General features: G+C 37.4%; 1 protein-coding gene across 5 annotated transcripts in view; it reads left to right on the top strand.

Moving 5' to 3' along the window:
* Positions 1-21,220, top strand: part of UQCC1 (ubiquinol-cytochrome c reductase complex assembly factor 1) — a 109,867-nt gene that overhangs the window by 18,507 nt on the left and 70,140 nt on the right. For 4 of the 5 annotated variants that reach the window (XM_072631350.1, XM_072631349.1, XM_072631354.1 and 1 more), the window contains exons 2-5: positions 1,176-1,280; positions 10,111-10,200; positions 11,186-11,293; positions 18,204-18,276. In XM_072631350.1, the coding sequence (XP_072487451.1) occupies positions 1,176-1,280; positions 10,111-10,200; positions 11,186-11,293; positions 18,204-18,276 (376 nt within the window). The remainder of the gene's footprint in view (positions 1-1,175; positions 1,281-10,110; positions 10,201-11,185; positions 11,294-18,203; positions 18,277-21,220) is intronic. The other variant, XM_072631352.1, reaches the window with a different exon arrangement.

Raw genomic sequence — 21,220 nt, 5'->3', positions numbered from 1 at the left:
TTGTTTGGATCAGAGTAGTCAAGTCTTTCATAGTTGATTGTCATTACAACACTGCTGGTCCTGGGCACAATGATCTCCTGGTTCTTCTCACTTCACTTTTCACTTCAGTTCATATAGGTTTTGGTATGTTTTTTTCTGAAACCACTCCTCCCCCCTTGTCATTTTCCACAGTATAATAATACTCTATCACAATCATGTGTCACAACTTTTTCTACCATTCCCCAAGTGATGAGCATGCCCTCAAAATTTCCAATTCTTTTCCACCATGAAAAGAGCTTCTAGAAATATGTTTTTACATATAGGACCTTTTCCTTTTTCTTTTATCTCTTTGGGGTACAGACGTAGTTGTAGTGTTGCTGGATCAAAGAGTATAACATAATTTTTATAGTTCTTTGGGCCTATTTTCAAATTGTTCTCCAGAATAAGTGTAGTAAATATCAATTAGGTCACCCCCCATATCTCATGGCACAGTCACAATAGGACTCTCTGTCACTATGATTCTAGGAATACTAGGAATCTGTAATACTTGGAGCTATTCTGGGAGTTATTAGCTAACACCTGGAAATTAGACCTTGCCGTGGCCATGGATTCTGAGAAACTACAGTCTAGAAAGGATAACAAAATTCTCCTTACATATAGCTCTTAATAAATGTGGGTTATCTGTAGCTCTGTTCCATTTGTGGGGCTGGTAGCAGTTTATGTTAACTAAAATAAATTACTTTTGAAGTACCTATGATAATTAACTTTGAGATAAACAGTATTGAAATGTCCATTTTCCGTGTCTTATTTATTATAATATTTACACTGGCTACATCACAGGGTTATTGTGAGGATCATGTGAAATAATGTTTGTCTCTCTCAAATGCCTTGTAACTGTTCTACACAAATGTGTGAGTTATTATTATTAGTTGTTTGGGTCTTTTATTTCTCTTCCCACTGCTTCCTTTATTGATGAACTTTCTTTGGTTTCTGCCAGTTGTTCCAAGGATAGGTACCTTGTCACCAAGAGAGATGAACATTGGGAAGTGAGTTTCTTGGTCCCAATTTGAAATGATTCCTTTGTTAGCAGATATTTATTTGCCTTAGTCTGATGGAATTTTCAAACTTAGTTTGTTTGTTTGTTTTTGCTGCTACATCATGTAGAATCTTGGAAGATTCTCTTTCTTTTCTTCTAGAAGGGCCAACCTGGTGTAACTCAGTGGGTAACGACATGCAGCCAGTTGACACCCTTATTTCTTTCCCAAAGACGATGGCTCCAGACATCCTCTGGCATTTTCCAGGTAAGATTTGTTGTTCTTCTGTTGGTATGAAAACCTTACTGTTTGTGTCCAAATGTCATGTATTTATAGATTAGCTAACCAAATACTGTGATGAGAATACCTCATGGGGCCCTATTTAGACTTCTCTGATGTCAGCCAGGCTAGGACTGTTTCCTATACTGTGGTGTCTTGGGTGGTGCCGCTAATAAATACCCCAGCCCTGGACCTTCCATCACCCAACTTGGGAGACCAGGCTACAGTCTGATGACTTTTATTATTAGGAATTCCTTCCAGATATTCAGTGGAGAATCCACTTTTCTGCTTCATCTCATTGCTGCAGCTGCTTGGGAGCTAAGATTTTTAAAAGGCAAGGAAATTTAAAAGTTCTTCATTCTACATGAGAATCAGCTAAAACAAAATTTTGTGTAGTGTAACATTCAGAGGTAGCAGGTTCCCTTCTGTGGAGGGTAAAAGTCTTTTTTTTCCATGAGCCCATTGTATTTATTTACAGTGAAGTCCAGGCATATCTGTAACTCACTGTCCTGCTACATTTATAGGCAGTCATAGAGTCCTAGAATCATAGATCTAGAGGTGAAAGAGACCACAGAGTTCATTTAGTCCAATCACCTCTTTTCTGCATTATTTTTCTTCTGTCCCCTCCCCTTCCCCCTCCCCCTTTCTTTCCCTCCCCCTCTCCTCCCTTCCCCCTCCCCCTCTCCTCCCTTCCCCCTCCCCTTCTCTTCCCCCCTCACTTCCTCCCTTCTCCCTCCTCCTTTCCCCTCCCCCTTTCTCCCCCTCCCCCTCCCCTCCTTTCCCCCTTCCCCTCCCCTCCCTTCCCCTTCTTTCCCCCCCCCCTTTCCCTCTTTTCTTATAGATAAGGAAACTGAAGCCTAAGGAGGTTAAGTGATTTGCCCAATTTTGCAGAGGTAGTGTCAGGTGGGATTGGAACCTCCTCCCTTGGGCTCTAGAACCAGTGTGCTTTCCCTTGTTTCATGCTGCCCTGGTTCCTCACTTGCGTGGAATGCATTTGTACAGCAATACTTAGTGGTTGTTGTAACTTAGGCAAGTCATTTAACCTATGTGCCTCACTTTATTGATCTGTAAAATGCCAGTAATCCTTGCATTACTTACCTTACAGGGTTTGGGTGAGGAAAGCGCTTTGCAAACCTGAAAGTGAGTTATGATGATGAAGGGGTTATCTTGTCAAGGTTCTGATTGTAAGTCAGTTTGAAACTGGCAAATAGAAGCATGTGTTTAAGTGGTGGTTAGTTTCCTGGCCTCTAGCTCCAAAAGCCCTATTTGTAGTCAAACTGTAAATTGGGACCTCCTCCCTCTTTGTTAATTGAAATTGGTAGTTGAGATGGTGGCATTGTTGTGTAGTAGACATCTAGTCTTAGAGCTAGTCTGGGTTCAGTTCCTGCCTCTGACACTTTGGCTGTGTTAGCCTGGGCAAGTAACTTTTTCTTTCACAGCCACCAAGAAGTCTCTTAAGATTTTTAAGTTCCTGTGAGTACATCTACATTGGTAGAGGAAGTTAACTTAGTGGGAGTTACATAAACCAATTAAGTCCAATTTTTAAAAAATCAGGATTATGTGTATTCATTGAAAATTATAACATTTACACAAAGTGTTTTACACAAGGTGCTCACTAAAGGTGACATCTCAAACTGATGAGGAAATTGAAGCCTGGTGGGTGTAAGTGACTTGCCCATGATCATAAGAATGGAGTAAATTTTGGAAATGGACTGGGTTTTTCTGATCTCCAGGTCCATAGCTCTCACCACCATGTCATACTGCTTCTGAAAACAAGCAAACAGAAAACATATAGTTTATGTGTATATAAATAACCTTATTGGAAGCAGAGTATGAAGGCAATAACTTGAATGAATTCAGGTTCTACCGCTTGCCCTGCTCTTTGCTACTCTTGTAGCTGTTTGATAATAGATGCTGTTCTTTTCCCTTTCTCCTTTACCCATCCAAATCTTATCTTTCCTTCAAAGCCTGCTTCATCTGTTCCCTAGTGACTTATGTGCTACTACTCTTTCCTTTCTCTGAATTTCTATGGAACTCACTGTCACAGTCTCATATTTGGAAGAGGGCTCCAAGTTGTTTCTTAACAAGAATCTCTTCTATTACATACCTGACAAGTGATCATGAGGAAAAATGAGATACTCTATATAAATAAAATATAATCCATATAAAGTGCTTTTCAAACATTAAAGCATATGTGAAGAACTTTAGTGGGGGGGGGGACCTATTTCTTCTGTGAGACAGTTCACTCCATTTTAGGAAAACTCTTTAATTGTAAGGATTTTTCCTCTACATTAAGCCTAAATTTGCCTTGCAAGTTCCCCCACCTGGTTCTAGTTCAGTTAATCAGCAAGTATTTATTAAAGGCTTTTACTCTGTGCCAGGCTGGCATGTACTGTGTTAGGTGCTGGGTGTTCAAAGACAAAAGTAAAACAGTCATCTCAAAAAGCTTAAATTCTGCAAGCCATTCCCCAATTGATAAATGGTCAAAGGATATGAACAGGCAGTTTTCAGAGAAAGAAATTAAAGCTATCTCTAGTCATATGAAAAAATGCTCTAAATCACTATAGAGAGATGCAAATCAAAACAACTCTGAGATACCACATCACACCTGTCAGATTAGCTAACATGACAAAACAGAAAGATGATAAATGTTGGAGAAGATGTGAGAGAGTAGGAACACTAATTCATTGTTGGTGGACCTGAGCTGACCCAACCATTCTGGAGAGCAAATTGGAGCTATGCCCAACAGGCTACAAAAATGTGCATACCCTTTGACCCAGCAATAAAACTTCTAGGACTGTATCCCCAAGAGATCATAAAAATGGGAAAGGGTCCCACATGTACAAAAATGTTTATAGCAGCTCTCTTTGTGGTGGCCAAAAACTGGAAATCAAGGGAATGCCCATCAATTGGGGAATGGCTGAATAAATTGTGGTATATGAATGTAATGGAACATTATTGTACTATAAGAAATGATGAACAGGAAGATTTCAGAGAGGCCTGGAAAGACTTATATGAACTAATGTGAAAGAAGCAGGTCCAGGAGAACTGTGTACACAGCAACAACCGCAATGTGCAAGGAATTTTTCTGGTAGACTTAGTAGTTCATTGCAATGTAAGGACTTGAGTAATCAGTGGTCTCATAAGGCAAAATTCCTTCCACATTCAGGGAAAGAACTATGGAACTCAATTGCAGAATGAGGCAGATCATTTTCTTTTACATTATATTTTGGTTTGTCGTATGATTTCTCCCATTCATTTTAATTCTTCTATGCAACGTGACTAAGATGTATTTAATAGGAATGTATGTGTAGAACCTATATAAAACTGTATGCCTACTCAGGGAGGGAGTGGGAAGGTAGGGAGGAAGGGGAAAAATCTAAGATAAATGAAAGTGATTATAGAAAACTGAATACAAATAAAATAATAATAATAAAAAGCTTAAATTCTATTATAGAGGATATTTTGTGTACATATAAAAAGAATCTACAGGGTAGTTTTGGGAGGGAGGACCCCTGTACTTAGGATGATCAGAAGCAGACAGGAGTCAGATTTTGAAGGAAGTAAGAAATTCCATGAGGGAGAGTTAAGGAGAGAGTACATTGTAGGCATGCGAGATGGTCACTTAAAAAACATGGAGTCCCATACATGAAGAACAGCAAGAAGGACAGTTTGACAAAACCAGAGAATGTAGTTAAGTCAACAGGTATTAGCAAGTGCCTACTATGTTCCATTTACCAATTTGCTAAGTGTTGTGAGGGAAGGAGTGTAATGAGACTGAAAAGGTAGATAGAGACCAGATTGTAATGGACTTTTATCAACCATACAGAGGAATTTATGTTTTGTGGAGATTATCCGAGTGACCTGAAGAGATTTGTACTTAAAGAAATCACTTTGGCAGTTGTGTAGAGGATGAATTAGAAAAGGGAAGAGACATGAGATGGAAAGACCAATTAGGAGGTTATTGCAGTAGTTCAGGTAAGAGGTGATTGAGACCCTAAACTATATTGGTGACCTGAGTAGTGAGGGTTCTGATGTAAGGTGCTATAGAAATGACAAGATTTGACAACTATTTGATGTTGTGAGTGTGAGTGAAAGTGAGGAATTCAGGATCGCACTGGGGTTGTGTACCATGGTAACTGGGAAGGTGGTGGTGCCCTTGACAGAAATAAGGATGACTTTTGGGAGAAAATTCTCTTTGAGACATGTTATTTGAGATTTTCTGGGACATATAGTTTGTTTTATGGGGGACATCTAGTTTGAAATGTCCAGTAGTTCACCATTGATATAGAACTGGTTCTTAGAACAGAGACTAGATGTGTAGATCTAGAAGTCACTATAGAGTTGACAGTTAAACCATGGGGGCTGCTGAGGAATGTAGATAAAGAGAAGAGAAGAAGTCTTAGGACAGAACCACAGTCAAGGAATGCAATATGGGTGATGATCTGGTAAAGGAGACTGGAATAAGTAATCAGAAAAGTAGGGGAACCAGGAGATAGTAGAGATAGTAGTGTCATAAAAACCCAGAGAACAAGGAGTGGTCAGTAGTTTCATATGTAGCAGAGAGATTAAGAAGGATTCATACTGAAAAAAAAATTATTAGATTGGATAATTCAGAGATTTGTCAGTAATTTGGAGAGAAGTTGAGTGATGAGGTCAGGAGCCAAATTGCAAAGGAGTGACAAGTAAGTGAGAGAGGAATTTGGAGGCAACTAGTGTTAACAGAGTTTTGTAGGAGTTTGAGAAAAAGAGGAGAAATATGGGACAGTAATTTAAGGGGCTTAATAGGGTCTAGTGAAGATTTTTTAAGAATGGAAGTGACTTGGGAATGTTTGAAGGCAGCCTCTTGGGAGCAGAAACAAGACTAATCCCTCTTCCACATGACAGCCTTTCAGATACTTGAAGACAGCTATCATGTCCCTCCAAGTCTTCTCCAGACAAAACATTACCGTTCCTTTAGTTGATCCTCATATGGCATGTTCTTAGGCAATTGTGTTTGCCTTCCTTTGGATATTCTTCAGTTTGTTGAAGTCCTTCCTAATATATGTCACCGACAACTGAACCTGGTGCTGTAGATCAGTACTTCTTAAACTGTGGGTCATGATGTTGTATGGGGTCATAACTGAATGTAGGGCTCACAAAAAATTTGGCAACAATAAAAGGTTTCTGAACATGTAATAACCAAAAATTAATTCAAAATCAAACATGTAATGAATCTGAGGTATTTCTGGCAGAGCTTGCCTGTGTTGCATTGTGCAGTTTCACTGTAGCCTTAATTCTGAACATACAACATGTACACTTTGCATTGTGCACGCCGTTACACCACATCATGCCAACGAATGTTGCCAGAAACAGTTCAGCTCAGATTCAAGACTATTGTATGTTATGAATTGCAGTACGTACAAAATTGTTAACTGAATTTTGGCTTGAATTAAGAAAGAATTTCCAACAATTTCTAAAGTGGCTCTAAACATACTTCTGCCATTTTGTACTACATATTTATGCAGGGTGGCATTCTCAGCATTGACTATTATAAAATCAAAATATTGAACTCCGAAAAATATCAAATGTTCTTTGTTCTGCAGTATCAAATATTCTGCAAAGATTTAATTCTTTATGTAAAAATAAACAGGTACATCTCATTATTGTGGAAATTTGCTTTAGTCTTTAATAAATGGTAAAATTATATGTATACCATTGTTTTAAAATAAATTTCTTTATGCTTTATTATCAGTAAATATTTGATTAGTATGTCTGTTTTATATATCTATATACTTGGGGTTGAGTAAAAATTTCTCAGGCAGAAAGGAGTTGAGAATAGAAAAAGTTTAAGAAGCCCTGCTCTACATCTGGTCTGTCAAGGGCAGAGTATACCTGTCTTACTATAGCCTAAGCTAGTGTCTCTTTATGTCTCCCATCTATTGTACTTTAAGGTTGATATTTGAACTCAAATGTATGACTTAACTTTTGTTACAATTTCTTTTTTTAAATTTATTTTTAACATTCCTTTCTTTTTAAATTTTGAGTTTCAAATTCTCTTCCGTCCCACCCCTCCTCACCCACTGAGAAAGCAGATGAAATAATATCAGTTATACATGTAAAATCATGCAAAACATATTTCCACATTAGCCATATTGCAAAAATGTCTTTTTTTAAAAAGCAAGAAAATTATACTTCAATTTGTACTCATTACTCTCTTTGGTGATGGTTAAGGTTTTTTTTCTCATAAGTCCTTTGGCGTTGTCTTGGGTCTTTGTATTGATCAGGGTAGCCAAATCTTTAATAGTTAATCATCATTACAACATTGCTGTTACTGTGAACAATGATCTCCCAGCTCTTCTCACTTCATTTTACATCAGTTCGTTTAGGTCTTTCCATGTTTTCTTTTTCTTTGAAACCACCCTCCTTGTCATTTCTCATAGCACAGGAGAATTCCATCACAACCATATGCCCCCGCTTGTTCAACCATGCACATTCCCTCAAAATTTTCAGTTCTTTGCCACAACAAAAAGAGTTGCTGTAAATATTTTTGCGCATATAGGTCTTTTTCCTTTTTCCTTCATTTCTTTGGGGTAGAGACCTAGAAATGGTATTGCTGGGTCAAAGGACATACACAGTTTTAGAGTATAGTCCCAAATTATTCTCCAGAGTAGGTAAACTAGTTCACAACTTCATCATCAGTTCATAAGTCTGCCTATTTTTTCTCAACTGTTCCAACATCTGTCATTTCTAATAGGTTTGAAGTAGTAAAGTTTTAATTTGCCTTTTTCTAATCAAAGTAGAGTACTTTTTCACGACTATAGATAGCATTGATTTCTTCTTCTGAAAACTGCCTGTTTATGTCCCTATTGAATTTCTTATTTTATTCAAACCAACATTGTATCCAGTCAGTGGTTCATATGAGATGTTATAAGTTCAGCAAAAATTTATCAAGTAATAACTATGTATTAGGTACCTGGTATACAGATATGAAAAGTGACTCAGGTCCTGAACTCAAAGAGCCTATTGTCTATTATATTATATTTTAGTTGTTTGAGATTCATCTCCATCTGAATAGCTCTTTGAGGATGTAGGCTGTCTCTTATACTTTCTTAGTATTGCTCAGAATACCTAGGTTATTAGTGCTATGCACATAGTAAATGCCCAGCAAATACTTGTTGATTAATAATCTCTTTTATGATATGATTTAGCCATAGATTTATTCTCATATTTGCATTTTGGATGAATATGTGAAGAGAAGCACTCTCATTTTTAAACTTGGCTCTAATTAATTAAACTCCTGACTATCCTTTTTTCCTCCTAAACTGTCAAGACACCTTCAAGCACTCTACCTGTCCTGTTTTACTTCGCCTCTCCATCTCTTCTCTTTCAGTTGTCTTCTGTATTAGCTGCATGACATTTCTGTGAATATACTCAGTGGTTCCAACTTTGGGTGTATCAAAGACATTTAAAGATGAATGCTTTCTTTTAAGGGTTGAGATAGAAACATTGAGTGGTAGTGGAAGGTTAGCAAGAAAAATAAATAAATGTACATATATGTACGTAAAACTAAGTGTTGTCCATTTTATACTTACCATCTGCTATACTTAACATGGTGTTAGAGAAATGTCAGTTCATGAATAATGATAGGATGGGGTAGGGTGGTACAGCCACAGCAGGAATCTATTGGCTACTACTGGAGATGCTTGGGGAGAGAGGCGATTTAACCTAATGGAAGAGAACATAGCCAAAACCCAAGCTAGGTAGAACCACTATTAGTTGTGGTCTTTGAACCTGTTTGAGTGCTTTGTGCCCTTGCTGGACCATTAAATTGATGTATGTGATGTAATGTGAGGTGTTCTGTGTTTAGTCTGCCCTTTACAAAGCCTGTTTGATACTCATGAATTAAAGCATAGATGTTCTTGGGACAGGCCTGAAGAATCCTGACTAATCTCTTAATAACGATGGTTAGAAGAATAGTAGTAGATGATCTCCACAAACAAAAATTCCTTCTCCTCCCCCTTCCCCCCCCCTTGTTAGGATTAAAGAGAGCAGCAGCATTTTTATTCTGAATGTTCTATTCCTTTTGGACTGTGAACTGTTCAGGTCCCAAGGGAGGGAATTCTGACCTGAATTTTTTTTCCCAGTGTTAAGATTAGTACTTTTCAAAATGTCTGTTCCTGATCATTACCTGCATTAAATTCCGCAACCCTGGACTTGAGCCTTCTGCTTTTCCTGCCACTGCTGGCAGTTACCTCTATGTGTACAACTCTCAGAAATATAAATCCAACTCAACCCTCACCTATAATCTGGTGTCATCAATCATCAGATATTTCCAAATGGATATCTATCTCAGAGACATCATAAACTCTAAACGCCCAAACTGTATTCTTTCATTTCCATTTATAGTCTTTGTACAGGCTGCCTCCCATGCCTAGAAGGCACTTCCACCCAAAACGTACTTTAGAATCCCTAGATTCTTTCTGAGCTCAGCTCAGGAGTCACTTCCTACATTTGACATTTTGTGATACCCCCAGCTGCTTGTGTCTCTTCTTACCTTCCAAATACATTATATTATTTGCATCAAAGTATTTGTGTTCTTTTCATGAATAGAATGAAAGTATCTTGAGACCAGTTTTTGGCTTTGTATTTCCTAAAACAGTGTCTGAGCACATGATAGGTGCTAATAAATCCTCTTTTGTTGATTTATTGGTGGTAAGTAGATAGATACTCACGAGTTGCCATGCCTTGAGTAGGAATGGCCCTATCTTTGTAAAAGCCATTTAATATTAGGAATGAAGATTTAGAATTGTTTATTTCTTTGATCATTTTCTTCCAGTGGTCCCAGAAGAGCCTTTCCCAAGTGGATGGTGGGTCAGAACAGATCACTGTTTCATGGCCGAACAGGACATATCATACTGCAGTCCAGGTGAATAGTCACATATATGTATGTTGTAGTTCTCTGCTTTAAAATCCAAAATACTGACATAGTCATTTACTATTGGAAAAGTTCTTTAATGAAAAAGTAAGGTAAGATAAGTAAAGGAATCTGTTCTTTATTTTTGACTGGGCATACCACATGATTTTAGAGAAGCCATATTCATTTGTAGTTACTGCAGATTTTTATCCAAAAACTTTACCATTTTGCCAAATAGAATTTTATCACTTTTTGAAATTTTATTACTCTAGGTGTATAGTTTTTTTCATAAATTATATGATGATGACAGAGGCAGCTAGGTGGCACAGTGTATAGAGCACTGGGCCTGGCGTCAGGAAAACTTGTGTCCAAATCTAGCCTCAAACACTTATTAGCTGTATAATTTTGGGCAAGTCATTTAATCTCTGCCTCAGTTTCCTGAGGAAATGGGGATAATAATAGCACCTACTTCCCAAGGTTGTTGTGAAGATCAAATGAAATACTATTTATAAAATACTTAGCATAATACTTGGCCCACAACTTGTTCCCTTCCTTCTACCCTTCCTCTCCATGTTTTGATAGAATAGTTTTTAATAAACTTTATGGCTGCCTTAAAAATTATTTTTCTGTCTGTTTTTCTTTGTGCCAGTAAACATGACATTCTTGCTCCCAGAAGTGTTCATTGGAACTGGTGTTAGGATTCTCTCTTGGGAGAACTCCCTTCTATAAAGCTTTCCAATCCTGTTTCCAAAGAATCTTGTTTGTTATTGTTTCCAGGGGGTGATATAGCAGATGGATGTACAGTGTTTAGAGGACATTTCATCAAATATCAGCATGTTTCAGACAGGTGCACTGGGTGCTGAATGCCAAAGACATGAGATTTTTAAAACCTAGTCTTGGAAAGTCGGAAAAACTTCCAGCAGAATTTGGTTGGAGGGACAAAAGCTTTTCTTTTCCCCCTGTACCTTAATGTTTTCCCTTTTCTTTGCTCAAACAGCTTCTAAATTCTAAGGACTCCTCAAAACCCATTGAAGAGAAGGTTGGTGCCCTCACAAAGATAATAGAAGCCATGGGATTCACAGGACCATTGAAATACAGTAGATGGGTAAAGTCCTTCAAGACTTGCTTTTATCTTGTTCTTTGATTTTTTGCTCCATCATAATTTTGTCTTTATTGCTTTCTAGGTAGTGCTTCTCTAGCCAGTCTTTCATAATTTTTTTCCTTGTCATTCTCCACCATTCCAGTAAGTTAGGTCTTAACCATGTGGGTGATTGAGGACATAGAGTGGAAACATTTCATCAAGAGTCTCCCATGGAAATGTCTTCCTGGTACGTGTACAGGAAGACTGTTATTTCTTAGATTCCTGCTGTGGGACCTAGCCATTTGAATAAATTCTTGGGCACTGGATAAAGTAGTTGTTTTGATCTTAATACATTTTGCCTATACTTTAGTGGAAACATAACCAGATGGAGGATAGCACTGCCACCATGCATTTGTGGCATGTTTGATACTTTCCAAATGATTTTGCACAAGTTTTTGGTAGAACACTTTTCACAGTTACTTACAAGGTGAAATAGAACCCAGCTTACTTTCATAGCAAGTATAAGGAGATCTGTTGGCTGTATGCTTGTTGAATTGAATATGGATTAGAGATATTGGGGGAAAAAATAATTTAAGAAATCTAACCAATGCATATTTGTGGCAAGGGCTTCGTTTTTCTTTTTCCAGTGTGAGGGTTGGGGAGTCAGGAGAGGTAGGGACAGGGTTACAAGAAAAAGAAAAGAGGGTCATTGAATCATCTTTTTCAAAAAAACTTAGAAGAGAGCAGAAAGAAGGCAAGAAAGAAGTACACATAAGCAAGTGAGCTTTGAAAAGCTACAAATTGAATTTATTATGTACTTAGAAAAGCAGGCTTACATAATAGAGACCTGTTGTTTCATGTGAAATCCACTTTTTCTGTTCTACTAGGTATATGGAAGTGCCTTTTTGGGGAGATTTAAGTTAAGAATAAAAATAAATTTTTAAAAAAAGAAATTGATACTTGCATTTTAATTCTTATTTAACTCCTGTTTGTGAAAATTGCATTTTGAGTATTAATAGCATTTGGATATCTTGATTAATGCTGTGGCATTACAGGAAAATCCATTGTATAGCTTTATTTAGGTTTGCTAAAGCTGATTTAAATAGGCCAATGATTGGCTTTCCTGTCCTAAACATTTTCATCTGGTAATATCTATTAATTGGCACTTCTACTCTCATAGCATTTGGGAGAGGGTGATAATGTGAAGGGAGTATAATTGGGGCTAAGAATTGAAGAGCTAGGGTGTCATGCTTGGTTGGAGTTTCCTCAGAAAACTGAGACAAGGAAATAGGAGCTAAGATGCTCCCACTGTTGTATTTTTACCTTGAGTGCCTTATCCCTTTTGCTCTGTAATCATCAGTCAGGTCACAGTCCTGACTTTGTGGTGAGACAGGGAAACTGAAGGTCAAGGGAAGACGCCTGAAGTAGAGGAAGGATGCATATAAAATATCCATTGAAATGATAACATTACTGATTGTTCTTGGTCCATAAATTGCAAATAAGCTAGCTAGGAGAGTAGATTGTAGCTGATGAGTAGTATACTGTTACTGATACAGAAATACAATTGAAAGTAGTATTGAAGCCTGGAGAAAGTCAAGAACTCTGACAAAAGCTGAAGATTTTGTTTTGGCAAAAAGGGAAAAGACTTCAACTTTGGATTCAAGAATTTAATTTGAAAAAGATCAGTCATATCATTTTGCCCAGGAATTAATGCACGTACCCATTCTACTATGCTTTTATTTGAGAGTGGAAAATGAGTGGAATAAGCTAAAATAAAGTGTTTATTAAAAAAAAAAAAAGATCTTCCAAAGTGTCATTGTTTGTGGAAAGATTCAGCCCAGTTTTCCATACCTTTCATGTCTTTAGTGCACTTCACTGATGTTTATAATATTTGTGAAAATATAAATATTAGAAATATGTAAAATGAGTGCTCAGAAGCACTCATTTGTTGAAGTGCTTTCGGGAAATCAAAGGAAGTCTGAATAATGTTGAGTGCTTTTTACTTCACGTTAACTCTTCAAAAATTGGGAATCTGTATGTAGTATAACTAATAAAATTTATTAACCAGGCCCCCCTCTTTGCAAAAAAAAAAACCAAAAAAACCCAACTCTTTTTCTTCTTTTCCTCATTTCCCCTCAATTGACTGTAAATTGGGATATTTAATTTAGTTTTGAATGATTTATTGTATAAAAGCCAGAGAGAAGGCAAAAATAGACAAGTGGGATACTTTTAAGCTAAAGGAATGAGAAGGAATTAAGGGTAAATTGGAAAAACAAAGGAAAAGTAGAGGAGATGCAAGACAGAGAGGGGAAAATAGCCTATCAGATTTCTTGAGGGTTGGGGAACCTTTGGTCACTCAGTGTGTACTCTACTTTTCTTAGTCTTTTCTTATTTATATTTCCCAAGGAAAAGATACATGATATTTTGTTTTGGAGATTATTAAAATATACTCTGGCTTTCACTGAATGTCTAGTAAACCCTACCCAAGCCTTTACGGCACAGTGTTTAGTATTGATGGCTTAGAATGAGTATAATTAGCAATTATTTTCTGTTATTTGTCTCAATTCTTACCTAGCCCTTAGTTATTGAATGGACACAGCTTCAGACAAATTGAGACCTGGGAAAGACCTTAATATAAAAAAAGGCCAAGTTTACCCACTGCATCCTGAGCCAAGACCAGTCTTCTTGACCTTTGTCTTGCCACTGGACTCCAGTGACTCTGGAGGAGACAGTGAGACAACTCATGCTCGTAATGTCATTGGTCCTTTTCTAGAACAAGGGATGAAGAATAACAACAACAAAATACAAGAAAACCTTCCATATGGTTTAATCTAGATTAGTCTCTTAATTTTCCTGGTCTCTCTGGCCTTATTTCATGATGTTTCTTTCTGTTCCTTGAGCCCTGGGAATGCTTTTGTGGAACAATGGTGTTCACCTGTTTCTCTTCTGATGTCTTTATTGGTGGGAATTCTTCTGTCCAAGAGCCCTGAAGAGAAGGAGCTGATATTCTACTACTGTTTTAAAGAGGTTATGTTAGTTTTGGGTTCCATGAATTATTGATTAGGGGAAAGAACATTGTAGGCATGGAGTCAGAGGTTAGGTATGTATGAGGGCAATAGTGTGTAAATAACCTAGAACTTGACACGATCTGTTTTTTATTCCTATCCCATTATATCTTATATCATAATTACTTATTTAGTTGTCTTATCTTTCCCCCATTAGGTTTTCTACACATTAGTCCTTGTGAACAGGGCTACATAATCACTTAATAAATGTTTGTTGAACTGAAAGGAAAGGGACGAAGTAAGAGAACAAATGTATAGGTCAGTCAGTCAGTCCAAATAGAATAAGTTCCAGTTATTTCTGAGGGTTTCAGGAACCAGATAACAAAAGGACAGGGAAAGCTGTTTTCTGTTAGCTGACAGGGCACTATTAGAGTCAAGGAGCACATATAGGGCTCTGGTGGAAATCTTCCTGTTAGAGGCAGGGAAGTGAATTCTTTCTTTAGAGAGGAAGGAAGTTGAATGGTAGTAAATTAATCAGTAGACAAATAAGGATTTTAATGAAAAATTTGGTCCACAGGTTAAAATTGTTAATGATAACAGGATAATTTCTTTAAGTTAAATAGGTGGTCACTGATACATGTCATTACCAAGACCTGGGCAAGTGAAATTAGGGTTATTGAAAATATAGAAAGACCATCAGATTTTAGCCCATAAGAGATAATTTTGGAAAGAGTAATTTCAGTTGAGCGATGAGGTTGCCAGCCACATTGTAAAGAGTTGAGGACAGAACAAAATAAGAGGAAGTGGAGACATTGAATGCCGATAGCTTTTTTTAGGAATTTGGCTGAGAAAGAGAGGGTGATATGGAACAATAGCTTAAGGGATGGTAGGGTCTATTAAAAATTTTTTTAAGACTTGCATATTTGAAGGCAGTAGGGAGTAGCCAGTGAATAAAGAAGAAGTTGAAGATTAGTAAAGAGGAGGGAATGATTGAGGTAGCAGTGGTCTGGAGCAGACCAGAGAGGTGTGATCAGGTGTACACAAAGAGGCTTTGGTCTTAGAAAGGAGAATGGTCACCTCATTATCAGACACTGAGGAAAAGAAGAAGTTGGGAGATGATGGCAAGGGGTCTTGAAGTGAAGATAAGGGAGAAGAGGGAGCTCACGGTCTCCATTTCCTATGTAAAATAAGAGATGAATACCTCATATTGGGTATGTTTGTGTGCATGTATTTGATTGCACATGCATGTAGGAACCTTGAGAAGATCATTTTTAGAAGAGAAGGTTTGGAATGGCTTCTCTAAGGAATGAGCTAGGGGGAAGTAAAAGAATGACCTTGCTGCTGTGAGACCCAGTTCATGTTATATAGCATACATTTAAAATGACTCAGTCAGTACAGTTAGTTGGATTGCTCTGGTTCTGTTGAAGCAGTCCTTGCATTGGTGAGAAAGGGGTTGGTAGTGGAAGTATTCCAGGGCTGGGATTGGCAAGAAATGAGTACTGACAGAATAAGGGGGCAAGTGATTCAAGAGAAAAGGACAGTTTTGAGTTGAATTGGTTAACTGTAGGGTTGAAATTACATATGAGGTGGAGAAGAGAAAGAGTAATATATGGATAATGACCTGAGAAAGTATTGAGATGGGGTAGAGGGATAGTCAGTTCTCGTCATCACAAGAACCTAGAATAGGTTTAGGAAGGAAAAGGTGCAGTGAGCAGTGGTACAATAGGAGATTATGGTCAGATAGGAATATCAGATTTTTTGATGAAGGAAGTGGAACATTTGTGGGTAATGGGGAAATCCAGGGCATAACCATCCTTAGGCATATAGTTGAAGGTGGAGTCTTAGGAGTAGATTATTGGATTTGAAGAGATTTTGAGGGTGGAGTCTTAGGAGTAGATTATTGGATTTGAAGAGATTTATGGAATTGGGAATTTGGGAAGTTTGAGGATCATCAACATGAATGAATCCTCTGGTCTAAGAGTAGGAGTTAGGGAGGAGAGGGAAGACAAGTGAGCCAGGAGTGAACTTGTTAAGAGCAAAGTGAGAGTGATCTAGAGACCAGTACGCAATAGTTTCAGTGAGCTGTAATAGTGAAAAATTTTAGTAGAGTGAACTTCAAATGAGAAGTTGCTGAGCAATAAAGGGAGGCATAAATAAACAAACAAATAAAAAGGAGGCATGAAGAAAAGGCAGAAGGAGTTTTTGGAAGTGGCATTGGGGAGCAAAAAATATTCCAACTTTAGGATCAGTGTGTTAGGGAGGGTGCGTTTAGCTGCAGCCAGCATTGAAGAGGATTACCAAGGATGCAGTGTCATCTGGGAGAAGCCTCATTTCACTTAGAGCACATGGGTAAGAGTATGAGAGGAAGAGAATTCCAGAGGGCACAATGGAAGGAGTAGACAGAGGTAAGGATCATGTCTTTAGTGGTTCTTAACCTCATCTCAGCTTCTTGTGGAAAAAGGGTTAGGCTCTTTCTGCTTGGGTACTGGAAGAAAGTACCATTGTAGTCATAGAGTAGCAAATGTCTCAATATGAAGAAGATTTTCTAGTATTTAAATCTGTCCAGAAGTGGAATGGGAAAGTAAATGAGACTGGTACTATTTTTCAGGTCATACTCAAGGCTTTTAGATGAACCAACACTATGATATGGGTATCCCAAGTGTTCAGGCCTAAAGATTGGGTGTTATGTTGGAGATGGCTGTAGAAGGGACTCCTGCTTCAACTGCAAGTTGGCCTAGATGACTGAGTCTTTGATCATCACAGGATTGATCAAGAATGAAGAGATATAAAATGAATCTGAAGAACAGAATTGACTAGTTAAAATGCTGTGAAAGTGTGTAGAGTTGTATTTTTTTTCTTAATAGAAAAAGGTCTAGTTATTGAATCTCTTTTTAGACTGCTTTTTAAGTGAATATTGGGGTTTGCTAATTCTTTTCGAATTTTTTTTATATAAACTGAAAATCTCAATTTCCCCATAAATGTTTTATTAACCAGCCAATTATTAGTCAGTTGACATTTGATAATGCTTTTGGAGATGATGAAATATTTCTTCACCTAGCACTGTGTTGGACTGACAGGCTTTGACAACAGCTTTGAAGATATGATCCAGTGCTTTTAAGTACATTGGAAGTATTCTAATGAAATTCTTTCACTTTCTATTCCTGTTAATGTTGGGAAAGAATGTTTTTCTATTTATTTGATCCTCAGTTTCTTAACTTAGAAGTAATTCCTTCAGAGAGAACATTCTTTATTAGTTACGGAAAAAGCTATTATTGTTAAAAACTGGACTATCTCTGCAAAAGTCTAATGACTTCAGTAATTTCCTCTAGTCAGTCCTTTAGAGTACAAGGGCTGCTTTTATTCAACAGACTTTTAAAAGGATATGGAGAAACTGAAGAAGATCCAGAAAAAGTGGCAAAGAATTAAAGGAATGGCTTATGGTCCTTGGGAAGAAAAGTTAAAGGCATTGAGACTGTTTAGTCTGTGAGGGCTAAGGGAATGGGGTGGGGTGTGTTTGTGTGTGTGTGTGTGTGTGTGTGTGTGTGTGTGTGTGTGTGTGTGTTTATGTGTGTGTGTGTGTCTATTACTGGCTTTTAATGAGGATGCTAAAGTAGTAATTCTCTGGTTTTGGAGGCTCAAACAAGGTGAAATGGGCTTTAATTAAAGCAGAAGGAGAAGTTTCAGTTGATCATAAGGAAGAACTTTTTGACTTTTAATCAGTGTTGTTAAGGAGACTTGAGAGAGGGATAGTCCTTGTCCGTTGAGATGCTCAAGAAGACATAGATAAACATCTAGCAGAGGACTTGACAAGATAATCAATCATTCAAGATGCTTTCCAGCTCAAGAATTGTGATTCTTTGACCCCTACCTAATGTACCCGAATCTCCATCTGGTCATGTCTTGAGTTTGTTTTTATTCTCTTTGTTTAGAAGATTAAGATTGCTGCCCTGCGTATGTATACTAGCTGTGTGGAGAAAACCGACTTTGAGGAGTTCTTCCTAAGTAAGTGACTGCTCTGTAGTAGTTCTGAAAAAGAAATGGAATTGTTGTGTCCAGTAAGGTGGCTTTGATTTAAATCACTAGTCAGGAAGGCACTATCCATTTTTTGTAAAAACTGTTTGTAACCATAGTATCTATTTTTCACAAGTGAGAAAACTGAATCTCTCACTTTTAGATGGTACACATTTTCTATTTTAAAGCTGTAATTTATTTTGATATTTTTGGAAAATTAATTGTATAACTATATCCAAAGACCACACAGTGATATTTTTATTCAATTGTTTCAAAGTAATTGAAGCAAATACCTGTGAAAGTCTTAGCGAGCATAAATAATCAATTCCACAGGTTTGGGAGATATTAGTGCATTATTATACTAGGATGATGGCAGTTGTGATCCAAATATGACAGACATTTTCATTGTTATCTTTAATTAAAACAATGAATGATTGTATTCTGGATACTTTTCTTCAATAGATAAATATAATTGTTTACTAAAACTATATTTTTGATGTTTTAACTCTCGTAGAAATACAAATGTGATATTTTTAGGCTGCTTCATCCAATTTAACATTAAAAAATTAAAATGTTCATTTATTTAGCTGATGCAGTCTATATATTCCTATTATTTATGACTTTCTTCCTTCTCACCCTTTTTATGTTGGAAAAAAAATTTGTTTTCTTTTCCTCTTTGAATCTCATGTTTTCTCAATATAAAATCAGTTCAAAGAGGGAAAGTATTGTTTCTGTACTTGGAGAAGTAGCCATTGCTTTTAAGAACTATACTGTTTCTGCAGTAGTACATTTTTTTGAATGTGTTTTTAAGTGATTTCTGCCAGTTCACTGATGTGACATTCCTTAAATTGTCATCAACACACATATTATATATCAGTACACACTTGTTCTAAAATTTATTGCATTTGGTGTGATGTTGAATGGCTGGTAATTGTTCCTGTTCTTCAGTAGCGGACGCTGGATTGAATCTAGTATTGCACATTTGAGGAACAATTTGAGGTCATGACCTGTCAAAACATATTTGCAAAATTTTTATAACAGAGTTCCCTAAGTACATGCATCATATAATTGTTTTTGAGCTTTTCTGAAATGTCATATGTGAAGTGTGCCTGTAAAGTGATGCTGCTTTCTAGTAGTGATATTGCTCTTCACTTAAAATATATCTGAGTTCTTCCTTTTGACATTGTTGTTAGAACTTGGACCCCCTTCTTATGAACAACCTCAGTGGCAGCAAATATTTGTTTCTTGAGGGTGAATTTAATTTTCTGAAATAGCCTAATATTCTGAGTTGAATTTGGGATGAGATATGGTTCTGTAAGCTGGGTAATAAAATTTGAGGTTAAAGATAGGGGGGTTGCAAAGTAATTGGTTCTGAAGGCAATTCTAATAAAAGTGTGCCAAGAATGTTTGGAAAAGTGGCAGCCCTGTTGGCATGACAATCAGATGGATGACCTTTTGAAGTGATTCCTTTGAAATGTGCAGTTAGAGAATATTAAAACCAGAAGGGAAAAGATAGGTCATGGTTACTTACCAAGGGAAAAAAACCAAAGCTCTGAGGGAGCGAAGTGATTTCTCAAGGTCATATAGGAAGTGAATAGCAGAGTTGCGCTAGAACTCAGATTTCCTGACTCCCAATTAAACACTTTTACTATCTTCTAAAATTAATTATGCTACCACCCACACGAAACAATGTCAGAGGTAATGCTTTGAATCATTCTGACAATTATTTAGATATATGTTCTGATAGAAAATTTTAAAATCATCTTTATTGCTTTATAGCTTTGTCTCTTATATAGTTTCCCTCCCTTTTTTCTTTACCCTTTCCTTTTTTATCTTTCTATTTCTTTTTTCTTTCTTTTCCCAGGAACTTAGGGTGAGTGCTTACTCAGAACAAGATACCTAAAGATTTGCATATGGATTTTAATCCTCAAATATTCACTGAATCATGATGCACTGATCTGCCACAGAAACTACATTTTTTTCCCCATTAGTACTTGGTACTCTTTCTAGGATGGCCATAAATTGGAGCAGTTGTGCCCTGACAAGCCATATTCTAGTACGCTCCTACAATTCCACTCTTTTCCTATCTTCAGCAGTGAGCTGGCAGCCTCCAGGGGAGAAAATTGTAACTTAAGTCCAGCTCCTGGCCAGGATGCCTTACAGCCTGAGGGCTAATTCTGTCTCTGAGAAGTTTGGAAGGGCTCCTGGGGGCTGCTGTTGGGAAGGTTTGAGGTAGATGTAGTAGCAGAACAGATTGTCCTTTAGAATTAGCCAAATTTCATTTTCCGGATTGAAGGAAAGATTTCCAAGAAACCTCAGTTTCTCCCTAGGGTAGGGAGCTGCCCAGTATCAACCTAATTCCATATAGATTTGGTCAGGCTGCCCAAGGTAATATAATACTTGTTTTAATTTTTTGCCTGCTTCTTGAAGCAGGTTCTGAAATATATAGGCAATAGAGAGAAGGGTTTTATTTTGTTGCTATTATGAGGAACATGCTATAGTTGGAAGGAAGCAGTCTTCCTCACGTTAGGAGGCAGATAGTCCAAGGTCTGCTACCTGGACAAGTCATTCATTCCCTTTAGGCCTCGTTTCATCTGTAAAATGGGAATAATAATGTATATCATACCTGTCTGAAGAAAGGGAGTTGCCCCAGATAATCTCTTAGGTCCATAGATCCCTAGGGTTCTGTGCATATACCTGTGTCATTAATCTTTTCCCCCCTTTCCAGTTTTCTCCTTTTAAAGGTAGGCATCCCTGAAGTGACTTGTGATGGCCAAGGTGGTTCCTTTGGGTGAGGCTCATTTTGGTGAGCCGTGAGTCCCCTCGACTTCCTGTCTGCCACCAGAAGACCTGCTTTTTCTGCTCCCCATAGCTGTTGCTTCTCTGCTATCACTTAGTGCTCATTATTACGTTTAAGAAATTGCTCTGACACAGG

The sequence above is a fragment of the Notamacropus eugenii genome, chromosome 1 (assembly GCF_028372415.1).
Source record: "Notamacropus eugenii isolate mMacEug1 chromosome 1, mMacEug1.pri_v2, whole genome shotgun sequence".
NCBI lineage: Eukaryota > Metazoa > Chordata > Mammalia > Diprotodontia > Macropodidae > Notamacropus > Notamacropus eugenii.
This window is presented reverse-complemented; position numbering and strand designations above follow the sequence as displayed.